This window comes from Trachinotus anak, unplaced genomic scaffold (assembly GCF_046630095.1).
Source record: "Trachinotus anak isolate AG129_WGS33_773 ecotype Australia unplaced genomic scaffold, CSIRO_AGI_Tana_v1 ptg000032l, whole genome shotgun sequence".
In the NCBI taxonomy this organism is placed as follows: domain Eukaryota; kingdom Metazoa; phylum Chordata; class Actinopteri; order Carangiformes; family Carangidae; genus Trachinotus; species Trachinotus anak.
The window spans coordinates 1405136-1420673 of NW_027273883.1; the positions used below are offsets into that span (position 1 = coordinate 1405136).

The following is a 15538-nucleotide window of genomic DNA, read 5'->3' on the forward strand; positions in this document are numbered from 1 at the left end:
TAACAGTTTGATATGAATGTGTTGGTTTTAAATCTAATCATCACACAGTCAACACCTCTGACAGGTGACTGTCTCTCTGGTCTTCTCTGTTATCTCCATCTGTACGATGCTTCACACCTCGTCTCTCTCTGTGGCAGCTGTTTTTAGAGTCATCATTCAAGACTGGTATGTACACTTTTACCTTTGGACCCGGTTAGAGATGGCACAACAAACAACCTTGTTTATTTTGAAGTTTACAATACTGAGGCTACTTCACTCTGCTTCACCTACGTTCCTGTATCTCCTTCTCTGAGGCATTGCATACAGGAATAATTAAATCAGTCCAGATGAAGTTTGTTGAGTCTGGATTTTCAGGAAGGAAAATTTTATTTGGACCAAGTGTTGAAATGTGTCTAAGCAGAATTCCGGTTCTGCTTGATGACAGCTGTGACTCTGCAGTTTTAAACTTGTGAGTTTTTAATTACCAGTGATCCTGAACGACATTCATGGCTTCTGTTTCATTTCAGCCGTGATGTCGTGTTGTGCTGCGAGGTGTGTTTCTCCCTCTGGCTGAATCTGATATCTCCATTAACACCTCCCAACACACACACACACACCTGGCTCTGGGTATGAAAGTGTGCAACAGTGTGTGTTTGTGAGGGAAGGCCTGATTTAGGGCATACTGAGCCCTGACACACAGAAACACACAGCAACACACAAGGCCATAAAGCAGTGGGGCTGTGTGACCAGAGAACTATAATTAGGCCTCAACGCGCTATTAAAACTCACACTGCCATCAACTAGAGGTCAGGGAGACAGCCACCTACAGCGCAACACACACACACATACACTCATACACACTCAGAATCTATCACCAAGGATTTAGGAAGCAAAGCCACACACTCCTACACAACTATCCTGTGTAAACACGTGTGTGTTGGAGCGATGAGCGGAGTTCAGGGTGGCCATTAACGCACCAAGGACAAGGTCTCTCACGCCGCAGACACACCCTGTGAGTGCAGGTGTGTGTAACACAACGTTTGATAATGAGCCAGCAGCAATTGTTGCAGCATCTGAATGTGGACGTCAGCACAGAGATGGATTTACATTCACCGATGCTCGGTCTGAGTGTCTGCTGTCATTAGTGTTTATTTCTGTGTGACTGTCCTTGACAAAGAAAATCTCTGGTCAACTGCGATATTGACAGTGTCTCTAAGGTCGTGTTTTATTTTAATTCTGAATGTGATTCTTCTCATTTTTGTGTGGTAAAAAAAAAGAAACAGACATAATTGGATTAAAATCTGATGTTATGTTTACTTTACTTTTGATTTACACGGCCATAAACAATAACTGGTCCTAAATGATCAGATATTTTGTGACTCTTTTGTTAAATTTGGTCACTGCTCTGTCTTGTTGAATGTGCTTGTTTTCCAATTGGCTTCATCTCACTGGGACGTTCTAGAATGAGCTGATTCTTGGGTATCATGACAACTTTCCAGGAAAGAACTACATAATTTTATAGATAAAATAAAGAGAGTAATCATTTGGTAGCTGGATTAATCAAAATTTCATTAAATGCTAAGCTATGGTGAGCAAGCATATAATTCAACATGGATGGAAGAATACATTTTGCAATGAACTAAACAATCTAAATCAACAGTTTCTGAATTTTGTTACTTTTTTACGTGTAATTATACCAAATTACAAACTTCTTTCAAGGAAATGTTCGAAGATATGAATAAGAAATTATTAGGAAATGACAGAAGCAAAAAATAAAGCTTTACAAAATCTACATTACATCCAGAACTCCCTGAAATAAATATGTTGTGAGCAGCAAATCAAAACTGAGCATAAAGGCCTGTGGTGTAAAACAAAAACCAAAGCCAATTTTATGTTTCACCAGCTGTTGTCCTCCTACGGACAGAAAAGAACTCCAGCTGGACACCTGAGGAGAGCACCGGCCTCCCAGACAAACAATTTTGTGGATTTGTCAGGTGTCGGGTGGTCGTTTCCCACCCCGAAGACCAGCACGAGGGTCAAAACAACACACACTCAGACAGCCTGACACGACGCTGTATCATCAGTAATAAGAGAAGTACTGAAAGTAAGAGCCAGGCAGGCTGCGCCTTAATAGCAACTGTGCACATGTAATTTCACACACCCACACCCAGGTATAATGTGTCAAAGAGCCCAGTATGAGAGCACCGCCGCTCAGACACAGCGGAGGAAACAGGCCTGTATTAGCGTCATTAATAAGACATGTTGAACAAGCACACGGAGGAGCCAACAAAGCACAGAGGCTGGCCGCACACTGCAGTGGGCAGAGCCTCGCCTCTGTGTGGGAGTGTGTGTGTGTGTATGAGAGTGTGTGGGTGAGGAAGTGTGTGTGAGAAAGAGAGAGAGCGTGTAGATACATGTGAACATGTGCATCCTTGCACACTTGTGGATAAGGGAGTGTGCGTGCCAATTTGTTTTGTGCATAAGTGTATGTACACGTGTCTGTGTGTGTGTGTGGGACTATGTGTGTATGTATATCTATATGCATCTGACCAAAGCTTGAAAAGGCCAGTCCATGCTCGTGTGTGTGTGTGTGTGTGTGGCCTGAATATGACCCAAACCCAAAGGCAGCCCAGCTATTAGAGCAGTATTAGTATAGAGCTGCTATTACAGCGCCTACAGCACTGCTAAATGGCTGCTATTATAGACCCACTTACACACACACTCACTCACACACACACACACACACACATATATTCACGTGTAAGAGCAGACACAACTTGCAAAAACACTCCCACACACACGAGGCTTTCCAAATCCAAACACACACTTTGAGCAAAGGCGAGCAGAATGCTGTCACACACTTTCTGCTGAAGAAACACACTCACACACACACACACACACACACACACACACACACACACACACACACACACACACACACACACACACACACACACACACACACACACACACACACACACACACACACAAACTACATATTCGGACATTCAGGCCACAGAGCTGTGACCATCACTCTGTGCTCTGTGAACCCACACAGAAAACACCCTGCAGTCTGTGCGTGCGTGGTTCTCCGTGGATGAATTTATTTCTGTATTTGTGTATGAATGTACGATTTTGCACATAGTATGTCTGCAAATCATTACGGGTGTGCGTGTGTGTGTTTGTGTGTGAGCTCATTTTCGCGTAAACTGTGTGAAACAGTAACAGTGAGGAAAGCTCAAGCAGCAGCAGCAGCTTCCCCGACTCAGACACACTCAGATAATCCCAAACAGACAAGACAACGAGAACAACGATGGCAAATAAAACCTGTGAAATGACGGAACAACAGGAATAGAGATTGTTGCACCATGATCCTGGTTTTGAAAACTGAAACACTGCGGCAGGTCACTTGAAGGCCTTTATCTAGACGTTGTGTTCCTTTAATTGATGCGTGTACTTCATTTTTACTGTGATGTTTCTGCTTCCAGCTGTTTTAATTTTCTCTTTCTACTTGATCAGTCAGGTCAGGTCAGTAACCTTGTTAGTACAATTCTGCCTTTTAATCCTGGTCATCTGGAGTAAAAAAGAAAACAGTCGTCCGGTCTGATGGACTAACTTGGTTGATTAAAGACTGCTGAAACCTAAAATCAGAGTTTAAAAACTAGTTTAAAGAGTTTTATATATTGTTATGAGCAGGGTTTTGCCTGAGTAAAGCTGAGAAGCTAGTTATAACCTACTGCATTCTGCCGAAGTGTCCTGGAGCAAGACACCAAATCTCTACCCGATCCAGAGATGTTGTACTGTAGCTGAACTTTGACCCTCCTGATGAGAAGACCCTGCTGGATAAATGGGACCTTCCCTACCATACAGGACTCCATATGTTCATGCTATAGTAAACACAATTCCAGGGCCTGCACTGCCATCTAGAGGTGATACAACAGGAGGGAGCAGGAGGAGAGAGGAGAGGAGAGGAGAGGACAGCAAAGGAGATGAGAGGAGAGGAGAGGAGAGGAGAGCAGAAGAGAGGAGAGGAGAGCAGAAGAGAGGAGAGGAGAGCAGAGCAGAGCAGAGCAGAGGAGAGGAGAGGAGAGGAGAGGAGAGGAGAGGAGAGCAGAGCAGAGGAGAGGAGAGGAGAGGAGAGCAGAGGAGAGGAGAGGAGAGGAGAGGAGAGGAGAGGAGAGGAGAGAGAGGAGAGCAGAGCAGAGGAGAGGAGAGGAGAGGAGAGGAGAGCAGAGGAGAGCAGAGGAGAGGAGAGGAGAGGAGAGGAGAGGAGAGGAGAGGAGAGGAGAGGAGAGAGAGGAGAGCAGAGCAGAGGAGAGCAGAGGAGAGCAGAGGAGAGGAGAGGAGAAGAGAGGAGAGGAGAGGAGAGGAGAGCAGAGCAGAGCAGAGGAGAGGAGAGGAGAGGAGAGGAGAGGAGAGAGAGGAGAGCAGAGCAGAGGAGAGCAGAGGAGAGGAGAGGAGAGCAAAGGAGAGGAAAGAAGAGGAGAGGACTAATATGGTTGTAAATATGTGTGCATGTGTTTCTGTGCATGTGAATTTAAGTATGTGGTTGCATGTGTGAGCGTGCAAGGTTACATGTGTGTCTTGTGCTGCCACATTTGTATACATTTATGTCATATGTGGACCTACGCGTCCATGCAAACCCATAAATATGTGTGTGTCTGTGTGTGTCTGTGTGTGTCGAACACACGTCTTTGTGTTTGTTGGACAGCAGGAGTGTGTGTGAGAGCTGTACAGTGTGGCAATACCAGAAAATAGCATGTGGAAACACACACACACGTACAGGTTCATGGTGCACAGTGCACGTGCATTCAGAGCAGACCAGGGTATTGGCTTTAATGAGCCCACACTGTTCTTTCTATCAATCAAACGCACACATGCACGTGTGCACAGACACACATACAGACTCTGTAAACATGGAGTGAACGAAGGGTCCATCATGCCAGGCCACAGCCTGGCAACTTCTGTCCTCACACACACAGACACACACACCTTGACAATACAGCCTTTATTTTGAAATGCCATATTCTCTGCTATAAAGGGGGTTCCCCATGTGAGTGTGTGTGTGTGTGTGTGTGTGTGTGTGTGTGTGTGTGTGTGTGTGTGTGTGTGTGTGTGTGTGTGTGTGTGTTTTCTTGGATGCTGACTATTCGAGGGCTTTCCCCTACTTGGTTTTTCCAAAAGCCCAACTGACGGTAGAGAGAGCAGCTATATGACCTCTCCCTCTCTCGCTCTTTCCTTCTCTCTCTCCCTCTCGTTCTCTCTCCATCACTCTCTCTCTCTCTCTCTTTCCATCCTTCACTACTCTTAGAGACTTTTATAGTTTTATGTATTTGTGCAGTGCAGCCAATTACCACTTTTGCCAAGACACATGCACAGATGTTCGCTCATACACACACATGTACATTTGTACCTCTGTACTTGTGAGGACTGTCACTGACATAATACACTCCTTAGCCCCTCACCTAAAACATCACAGTTAAAGGCCTAAACTGAACCTGTCCAGCATTCCACTTTGCAATTATGTCAATTTGCTTCACACAAAGATACACACCTAGAAGTGCACACAGTCCAGTAAAACAGTAAAATATAGTATAGTATAGTATAGTATAAATAGTAAAACTCTACCACCAGCCACTGTTCCTGGAGCATATAAAGTGTTTTTTGTTGTTGATAACTGTGTGTAACTATTTGCCCCTGATGTTAGAGTGGTGTTACCAGGAGCTCTGATTAAGGTGGTTTTAAATCTCTTAAAGTAATGCCAAAGAGAAGTTTTAATCCTAGAGATGGGCTGATGTTTTTCACCTGAACATGGATGAAGCTGAAAGAATAAAGTGCCTGACAGACCTGTGACTCCTCCAAAGGTGCCATAAGTCATGTTGCAGGCTGTTCTTTTCAGGTTGTGTTCATAAACCAGCTTCAGCTGGTACTGGTCACCATGCTCCACATTCCCTGCAGTGCCTGAACACGCACACAAACAAATCAGAAAAATTAAATACATCTAAACGATGATTTTGACAGTACGAGTTGCTCAAAGTGTGAGGAGTTTCGAGAAACAAAAGGGAAAAGCTGCTCGTATTTTACCTGAAACAGAGTAGACGGACAATTTCCTGGGGTGAAGAACAGCCAGGTGAAGAAGCTCCGAACACCTGAGAGGAAAACAGAAAAAAAAAAAAACATAATCGACAACAATAAAACTGAGGATCAGTACCCAATACAACTGAAACATGCTCACTTTATGTTGCCACAGCATTAGTTTCCTAAGGAAAAGTTGTGTTAATTATGTTGGACACGACAGAAGTTACAGTTTTGAACAGAAACATGGATCCTAGGTTTAAAACAGTGGATTCCGACCTGTGGTTGAACCCATGTTCTCAGCTGAAATGTCTCTCATAGTTTAACTCATACTTCTAAAATAATTACTGTAACAGCTGCTGGGTTGTTTTAATTTTGGTTATGACTGAGGTGTAGATGATGGTCTCAGTGATGCTGATCCTAGGTTTTCACTTATTCTCTTTACCACAAACCCACAGAGAAGGTATCTGTCCACTTTCTGGACACAGAGCAGATGCTGTCTCACTGACTTTCAACCACTGTTGTAATGTTTGTTGAAAGAAAACAACAAGGGAGGAGAAAACTGGATCCCACACATTTTCTCTCTTGCTTGAGAAACCACTCAAGTCAGTGCTGAAACAAAACCTTTCACCAGCTGCCCACCTCGGTCTGCCCTGACAATATTTACAACGTGCTTCTCTGTCGAGGCGAGCTTCCAATATGTCCACCAACCTCTGAAGAATGCTGTGCTGAAAACCACAGGTAACTAAACACGACGTCTTCCAAACAGACTGATTTACTTGGATTCTGCTCCTAGCGTGATGATATGGGAAGCCTTCAAGGCAAACCACCAGAGCTTTTCCCAGAAGCCTCGCTTTTCTGGGAGGTTCCTATACACCCACAGTGCGTCAATGGGAGGTACAGTGTTCAGATCAATGGCTAAAGCAAGGCAGCATCACTGCCAGGGTTAGGGGTTCAATTACCTGTGTAGCTTAATCGATAAGGGGAGGTGTAAATTTACAAAATTTACTGTATATTTCTAAGTCACACTGGCCTGAAGTGAGAGAAGAAGAGTGCACACTCCTCTGCAGACAGCCGCGTTACTACTTTACTGTCTCACATCCTTCCTGATTCTGCCACACACACTGTTGAAGCCAAGGACGTACATTTTTCCACAAAAACAATTTAATTTAAATGTAACATAGATAAACCCCACCTGCCGGCTGCTTTGCTCACTTGACTTCAAAATGAACTTCAAATTTTATTTTCCTGTGTGTGCCCCGCGCATCATGCACCATGGGAATTAGGCCGCCATCGGCGTTGAGGAGTCTTCTCCTTTTCGGTCACTGTTTTCACAAGTTTGAAAATGTGTTGGAGTTATGGTCAGCAGTTCCATTGTTACAGGAGTAACCCAGGCCTAAACTGTACAGAAATGGCTAAGTAGCACAAGTTTCAGGGCACAGGGTTCAGTTTGTTCCCTTTCCTGCTAAGATTAATATAATGTCAGACAGATAAATTCTCCACTAAGTAATATATGTATCACCACAATCCTGTAGCTATCCCCACATCATTCCTTTCCTCCTGCTTCTTTCCCACTTTGAAACAGTTTTGGCTGTGAGGGGTCATTTAATCATCTTTGCTCCAAAACAAGTCATTTTTACTGGAGGCATCTGCACATTTCACCTGACCTTGACTCTGAGGGGTCAGCTCTTAACATCCAATTATACAGTGCAATAACAAAGCAGGATAGGGCCCTTGGGTTCTGACAGCTATGCTAGCAACTCAGTGGTTAGCCTGATAGTATGAGCACAACTATGTTTTGACCACTGGGTGGCTGATAGATCGTGATAAATCATGGGGAGGGAGAGAAACTCCTGACATAGTGGTTTTGGTCTAGCATGCATTGCAGAAAAAAAAGGCATGTTAATGTGGTGGTAAGTCGCAGCAGGGATGTTTTTTCAATGAATGAAAAAGCGGTGTGATGAGTTATGAATGGGTGTTTCTGCCTGGAAGTTTAAAAGTAATGCTATATTATAAGCTATACTATGAATGCTTATAATTCACAGAAGGTCATGACATAGAGTTTAAGAAAGACCTGTGATTAATTCCCAGGCAGCAGCACACATACAGTATGTAACACAGAGATATGGCCGTCAGGGTGGCCAGAGAGCGGAGCAGCTGCCCTGTAATCTAAAGATCAAAGGTTTAATTCCTGAAACAGACCAATGCCTCCATTGAAGGCTCTGTGTCCTCTTCAGCAGTGACCTCCTAACCTACTAACTACAACAAACCAGTTCTTATATGACTCTATTCACTAAATACTGCAAAGTAAATGTACAGTTTGTAACTTAATGAAAAACATCCAGCACTTTTTGTTCTTAAGTTAAATGATTTACATTTGGACTGACTGTAATACTAATTCCACAAACATTAGAAACCACCAACAGTGAAAAGTGCAGGTGTGAAAAGCAATAACTGATCCCTGAAAAAACCAAAAATAACTGATAAACAGTGAGAACCAAAAACATCAAGTGCTGGTTCACACTTCACAAATGATTTTTTAGTCCTTTTTTCTGTTTTATATCATTTTAAACTGGAAAAACAGAGAATTTGAAGACAACGCCGTCGGTTCTGAGCATGTATTTCTGACATTTATAGACAAGAATGATGATAATCAACGATTTGAAAACATAATATAAATTCTAAAAAATGTAGTATGGTAAATTAGTTGCAAACCTAAAATGGTACAAGATCTGATCTACATCTGTTATTTATCCTAAGAAAATAAGGTAGAGATTTGAGTTCGTGAGACAGTGATTTCATTTTGCTCTCTGGCAGAGGACATTAGGTTAATGCCAATTTGACTGTAGGTGAAAGCCTCACATACAGGAAGGCAGCCATAGGGGCTGGAAGGAGGGAGGGCTGGGAGATTAGCAAGACTACCAATGATCCCAGTGTGACAGCACAGATCTGAGGAGATTTGATTTATCAGGAGTGTCACTGAGTTAAGACTGAAACCAACAGTAGAACCAACAGCAGAGCCCATTAGTATCTAAATACTACATTTTCATCAAAATCTGGGACATAATGTCCTGTCAAAGGAAACAAATAAACATTACACACCTACTGTAAAGCAGAATAAAATGTTCTGAACTTCACATGAGAAACTGCATAAACTGTGTCCAATTAATCATGGTTAAATATAATTTCAACCAATCCACCAGGGTGCAGTACACATCCTTACTAACACTCGCACAAGGTTTGGTCCCTGTCTACTTACGAGACAAACTTGCCCACTTCGACCTGGATGATGGCATTTTGAAGCTGGACTTCCAGAAGCTGGGCATCAGGTAGACCTCCCTCACTGGACTTATTGGCATGGGGGGAGAAGATCCGCAACATTCCCATGTAGCTTCCCACCACCACTTTGTCTGCAAAGTTAAAATCCCAGAGGAAGATAAATTTAGATGTTACAATTCAAGATGAAAGTTATCACCCTGTAATTCCAGGCAGACTGCCCCTTATGGGTTTAGTGCACAGAGACACTACTTCTGTCCAGGTAGCCTGGATGTCAGGCCCATAGTCTGCATTAAATAACATTACATTATGCTGACTGGGCAGATGGTTTTGTCCAAAGAAAACTTACAATAAGTGCATTCAGCCACTGCAGGAATAGGGGCTGGAATTTATCAAAAATTGAAAATGCGCCCATCCTACATAAAAAACAAGCATGTTCAGTGTTACAACACAAGTGTTTTTTTTTTGCTTTATAAGATGTTGTACAGTAGTTAAGCTCTAGCATGGTGCCCCACTGAAAATAATTAAATTAGATAAAATAAGAAACATCCTGTATAACTGAGGACTTGTGTTTCCTGTCCTCTCTCCTAAGAGGTATAATTGATTCGAGTTATGGATAGATTGAATTTTGTGTTTCTCTTGCTCTTTGTGTTGCAATGAATGCAGGTCATTGGATGTCTAATGTCATCCACCGCTAGATATTGGCTGTGACTGACTACGTTTCTATGTACTCTAAAACATATATTGTGAAATAAACATTTAACTCCAATGCATTTCTTTGCATCCACATAGAGTAGGTTGAAAGTGGTGTAATAAGATGGACAAACAACAATCTCTAAACATTAGCATAGGCACATTCCAGGTAAGGTCCTGCAGTCTGTTTTCTGTGTGATGGTTAGTGTGCACACTACACACTGACCATGTCCGGTGCCACTGTTGTCCACATCTCCAACACACAGACATCCCTGGTCAAATTCCTCGCCCTCGCCAAGAGTTGCCGACCACCAATCGCGGGCTTTGAACAGAGACATGCTGCCTCTGAGTGGACAGAGAGGGAAAGACATAAGAAGGGAAAAGGTTTGATTTCATCTGCTGTGAACCTGAACCTGATGTTTTCCTGTTGGTCTGTGTCTCTGTAATTTGTGGTGCTGTAAAACCTAATTTTTCATTGTAATACAGTCCTTCTTATTGATAATGTGTATCAATACATTAAAGATGAACTTCTGATCAACTGACAGATGAACAAAGAAGCACAAAGAAAACATTTATGCATCAAAAAAGGACAACAGGAATTAAACTGATGAAATATGAACTTTCGGCACACAGTGTTATCTCCTGTTCACACAGCAGATCCAGTCATGAGGTGAGGTCACTTGCTCACTAGCACCTCAACAGTTGGTAATGAAGAAAAAACTAACATCTCTCATTCAGTTTCCTCCAATAATTTATTCTGCCAGTTCAACCACTAAGGTGGAGCTCAAGTCAGTGGCACAGTGACAGCTTGGACCACTATCCACTCAGCCGGCTCTCAGCTCCCTGTGCACCACACTGACACCTACAGCCAGTAACAGACCGTGAAAGCAGGTCACATGATGAGGGAGTGAGGAGGGGGGTGGGTGGGAGCAAGCAGCTTTTCTACTTTTTAAGTGCTGAGCAGGTGGAACAGGCAGCTAATCCAGACAGAGAGAATCCCTCCTATCTCCAGTATCCTGCCATCCAGACCTGAGCGGGTGCTAAAGGAATATTACACCTTCTTCTATCAAGATATTTCATTACAGAACAATGTTTAAAAGTTCATAGTATTACACATTAAAACTTATCAAATCCCTCATCAATTAGCTACTTTACTGATTATGATAGGAATATTTGGAGTGGATCCCTGTTGTCTGTTGTCCAGGTAAACATCAGATCCCGGTTTCAGAAACCTAGACTTACTCCAGTTTTAAGAAACCTTGATAAACTACCTGGAGCACTAGAGACCAGGATACTGTGGCATGTAAACACCTCATCCAAGTTCCTGCACATTATTTGTTGGTAGAGAAGATAAGTGGTTGAGACAGTGAGAAATCAAGACACACCTGCAGGCAAATAATCAGAAACCTGGATACTGTTGTGATCCTGTATACAGGTATATGTATAACCAGGCTTCTCATGTCACTGCATTAGTGCATGCAAAACAGGCTTCCCCATAGGGATCACTAATGTGTCATTTAACATCAAACAGACCAGCACAGTTCATTATTCACAGCTGTTCAGCACAAAAACTTGATTGTACAAATATTGCTGAGTAAATAGTACATTAATCAGAGGACACTCTTCTGAGGTTCACATCTGTAAGAATATCTGTTCCAGTGAGTAAAAATAACATTTGAAGTGGTTTGACACATGTCCTTCACATTACATTGTTCTGAAAGTCAAGCTGGAGCTGTCAGTTACAGCTGGGGGATAGTATTTCAGATCCAGGACTGAAACTGGCTTTTTCTTTTCTTTGAAATCGTAAATGTGTGTCTAACACATTTTGAGATTGAGGAGGTTCATACTGATGCCAGAAGCTACAGTACAGACTCAGTTCAACACTCAAGGACGAGGCAGAGAAATGAACGCGTTCATTAGCTGCTGCTCCGCCCGCAGGTATTCAACTTTCTGTATCCCCGGACTCGAACCTGTGGGTTTATAGGTGGGCGAGCAGGAGGACTCATGTTATGACAGACGAGTCCTCTACGACTGGGAAGCAGTGATTAGTCACACACGCATTCCACAGCTGTTTGAAGTCGGTTACAGACTGAGGTATCCTGCACAGGTAAATTAGCTTGCAGCTAGCGTCAAGCCGGCTGAATTAACTTTAGCCTAGCCGGCTAATTAGCTAGCTCTCGAAGTTACCTGGTTACCAGCTATCACGTCAAAAACAGTGTCGTTGTTATTTTCACAGCTTCTCCGCTGGTGACGAAACACATTCAGGCTTGTTCCCGGGGTTTTCTCACCTTCACGTACAGGAGCCAGAGCGTGAAAGCCGACGGTTTGTTCCCCGTTCACACGAAAATCACATTTCTACCGCTCTCGCCTGTAGCCATCGTCCTGTTGTCATGGCACTGACGCTCTGTGGAGGAGCCGGGCAGCTGTGCGCAGGAGCGGAAGAGCATGGGCTGACGGGAAAACGAGTTTTTGGACCGGAGACCTCACTCAGTCAATATCGCGCCTTGATTTGAGACATTGAAAATAAGAAGGCAATTAAAACACATAGGCCACCTTAGTAGTGATATTAATTATGATATGTATATAATATATAATATGTAGATATATAATTATTTTCTGTATTTATTGATTGTATATTCTTTTATCTGTGTTTATGGTGGTGGAGCTGTCCTGCTGGTATGAATAGTTTGGTTGGAATGCCCTTCCTGACCATCTGAGAGCACCACAGACCACAGAATGCTTAAAAATAAAAAAAGGACTCGAAACATTTCTTTTTAGCAGAACTTACAGATGTAAGTTGCTGCAACTACATTGGATGATATTTTATCTTTGTCCATTGTATACTATGATGTTTTAGCTACATCTTATTTGTCGGTTTTATTTTATTTAATGATATTTTATCTGTAGCACTTGGAGATTTGTTTCAAATGTAAAGTGCGTTACAAATAAAATGTATGATTATGATTATGATTATTATGTTTCATGTACATACTGTTCTGTTACTAAAGGGGAAAAAAGGACCAGTCTGGTTCTATGGTTTTATCTGAGTTGCTGATTTCCAGATGGTACTGTGAGTGATTCAAAGACCAAGTTGCATGCAGTTTTGATGTTGAAAAAAAAAACTTTTATTCAACATGTAAAAAATCTGGAAACAAAAACATAATACTACATAAATCATATGCCTTTACTCATATCATATCATATCGTATATATATATATATATATATATATATATATATATATATATATATATATATGATATTATATACAATATATAAGAGTTTAATATGTCTTAACACCCTTGCAGCATTCTGTGGAGAGCAGAAATCTGTTAGTTCAGGATTCACTTTATTTCTGTGCATTAACCCTCCTGTTATGTTCCAGGTCAAATTGACCCATTTTAAAGTTTGAAGATCTAGGAAAAATAGTTAAAAGTATTTTTTCAGTATGGAACTTCTTCTGCTTGCCTTAATTAGTGTCATCAACATATAATATGAAAATGGTTCATCTCACATATTTGCAACCACCCCCTGCATGTTTATATCAACATTTAAATGTTATGTCTCAATGTTATGTAAAACTATTGTGTTTCATATGTTGATCTTTCAAAAGCAATAAAGTGGTGAAACATTTAAAAAAAAGTTTGAACATGCATTTTTTTAATGAAAAACAAGTGAATTATCCTAATTGAACCATCACCTGTTAGAGGTAAGGAACACCACTGCACTAAATATTGATAGAAAAGTTAGTAACTGAGTTAGTAATGAAATATTCACAGTGCTTGTTGGGATTTTTTTGGTTTCCGACATCTTTTGGATAATTAAACATGCACTGGGTCAAACTGACCCGGGAACACCACTGCTGTTCCTGACAAGTGAACATAACAGGAGGGCTAAGCAGTTTGCACTGCTGGCATAAACTTTTCTCAGGAGCAATTAGCATTTAATTATATGTGTTGTTGTACATGTGGAAAAAACACAATGGGCTCGTCCGGGATTTGAACCCGGGACCTCTCGCACCCTAAGCGAGAATCATACCCCTAGACCAACGAGCCACACGTCTGGACTGCCCCACACATCTGGGCCGCCCCACACTGACTTCCAGACCTCACTGTACACGCCACGTTGGCCTCTGCTGCTCCCTGATGTGCACATCACAGCTCCACGTTCCTCCGGCAGCTGAGTGCCGCCTGCTGGCGCTTCATCAGACTGCAGCTGGATTTCTACCAGAGCTGCAGCAGTGGTGGGCACACACCACCATCACTTCAGCAGAAACAGGAGATAAATACAACTTTGAGAAGACGTTCTTCCTGTATAGATATATGTCTCCAAACACTGTTGACACAAAAATGACCCGTTTTCTGTTTGATGCTCATTATATTAGATTGTTTTGAATTAATGGGATTTCAATCTGTCATTTGTTCCAGAAATAATTGTTAGTCTGTTTAGTTGAGACAAAGGTGGAAAGGGATGTGGAAAGACTGCAGGGAGATAATCTGCATTGTTAATCTGTTGCTATTAAAATTCAACAACTTCATCCCCAGTAAAACTCTAATTCAGGTCAAATAAGGGCTCGTCCGGGATTTGAACCCGGGACCTCTCGCACCCTAAGCGAGAATCATACCCCTAGACCAACGAGCCACACACACACACACACACACACACACACACACGCACGCACACACGCGCACACACGCACGCACACACGCACGCGCGCGCACACACGCACACGCACACACCTGCAGGTATATAGTTTTCAGGGCGCCACGTCGGTGTGACCACTGCAGGCCACTGTGCAGCTGAGTGCCGCCTGCAGGACACTTGTGTTACTGCAGCCACAGGTGCGACTGTCCAACAGCTTCCCTTTTACAGTTCATGCTGTTTTACAAAGTCTTTAGCGAACAAAACGGCGGTTGATGTAAATAAATATAAAAATACACAAAAGCAGCTCAAACACGAACACATTTTTAAGGTACTGCTACTGTACTTTCTAACAAGGACAGAAATATTGTTGTTTACTCACTATGTATTCGTGACATCTGTCTGCTGGAACAACACAATTCAAATGCTGATTTTAGATTCAATACATTACAAATTTAATAAGATACAGTGATTTTATATTTTATATAATTAAAGGATTTTGCTCGGTTTGTTCTGCAGCATTCCTCCTGTTGTTCCAACTGCTGGGTGATATGGATGAATTTTCAGGACAGCAGTATTGTAATTTCATGTAGGACATTAGCTTTTAGATGGGAATATACCAGTTTTGGTTATTTCTGTGAATTAAATATTTAATATAACAGAGCAGCCCTTCTCATTGATGCACATGTATCTTATGAATCGCTGAGCAGGATTGATTAATGACAAAACTGGATTTGAAAACTGAAAACTGGTGAAATCAAGCCACAATATTAAAGGGATTGATGGTTTAGCTCAGTATAACCTGCACAACTGGCTGACAATTCTTTTCGAGGTACATTGCATGATTTCTACACGCTGTAAACTACGTACTGCAC

At 42.2% G+C, this 15538-nt stretch overlaps 1 protein-coding gene and 2 non-coding genes across 6 annotated transcripts in view; all 3 read right to left on the reverse strand.

Moving 5' to 3' along the window:
* Window positions 1-12499, reverse strand: part of bbs9 (Bardet-Biedl syndrome 9) — a 171356-nt gene extending 158857 nt beyond the window's left edge. The window contains exons 1-5 of one of the 4 annotated variants that reach the window (XM_071470944.1): window positions 12312-12499; window positions 10250-10368; window positions 9314-9464; window positions 6064-6128; window positions 5827-5940 (exon numbers count right to left, since the gene is read on the reverse strand). In XM_071470944.1, coding sequence (XP_071327045.1) covers window positions 5827-5940; window positions 6064-6128; window positions 9314-9464; window positions 10250-10361 — 442 coding nt within the window. In that variant the 5' untranslated portion in view covers window positions 10362-10368; window positions 12312-12499. Of the gene's footprint in view, window positions 1-5826; window positions 5941-6063; window positions 6129-9313; window positions 9465-10249; window positions 10369-12210 lie in introns of all 4 variants that reach the window. The other 3 variants (XM_071470946.1, XM_071470945.1, XM_071470947.1) reach the window with 3 other exon arrangements.
* Window positions 12500-14005: 1506 nt separating this feature from the next.
* trnap-agg (transfer RNA proline (anticodon AGG)) lies at window positions 14006-14077 on the reverse strand. Its single transcript has one exon. It is a non-coding gene; the product is annotated as a tRNA-Pro (tRNA).
* Window positions 14078-14591: 514 nt separating this feature from the next.
* On the reverse strand, window positions 14592-14663 carry trnap-agg (transfer RNA proline (anticodon AGG)). Its single transcript has one exon. It is a non-coding gene; the product is annotated as a tRNA-Pro (tRNA).
* Window positions 14664-15538: the final 875 nt, after the last annotated feature.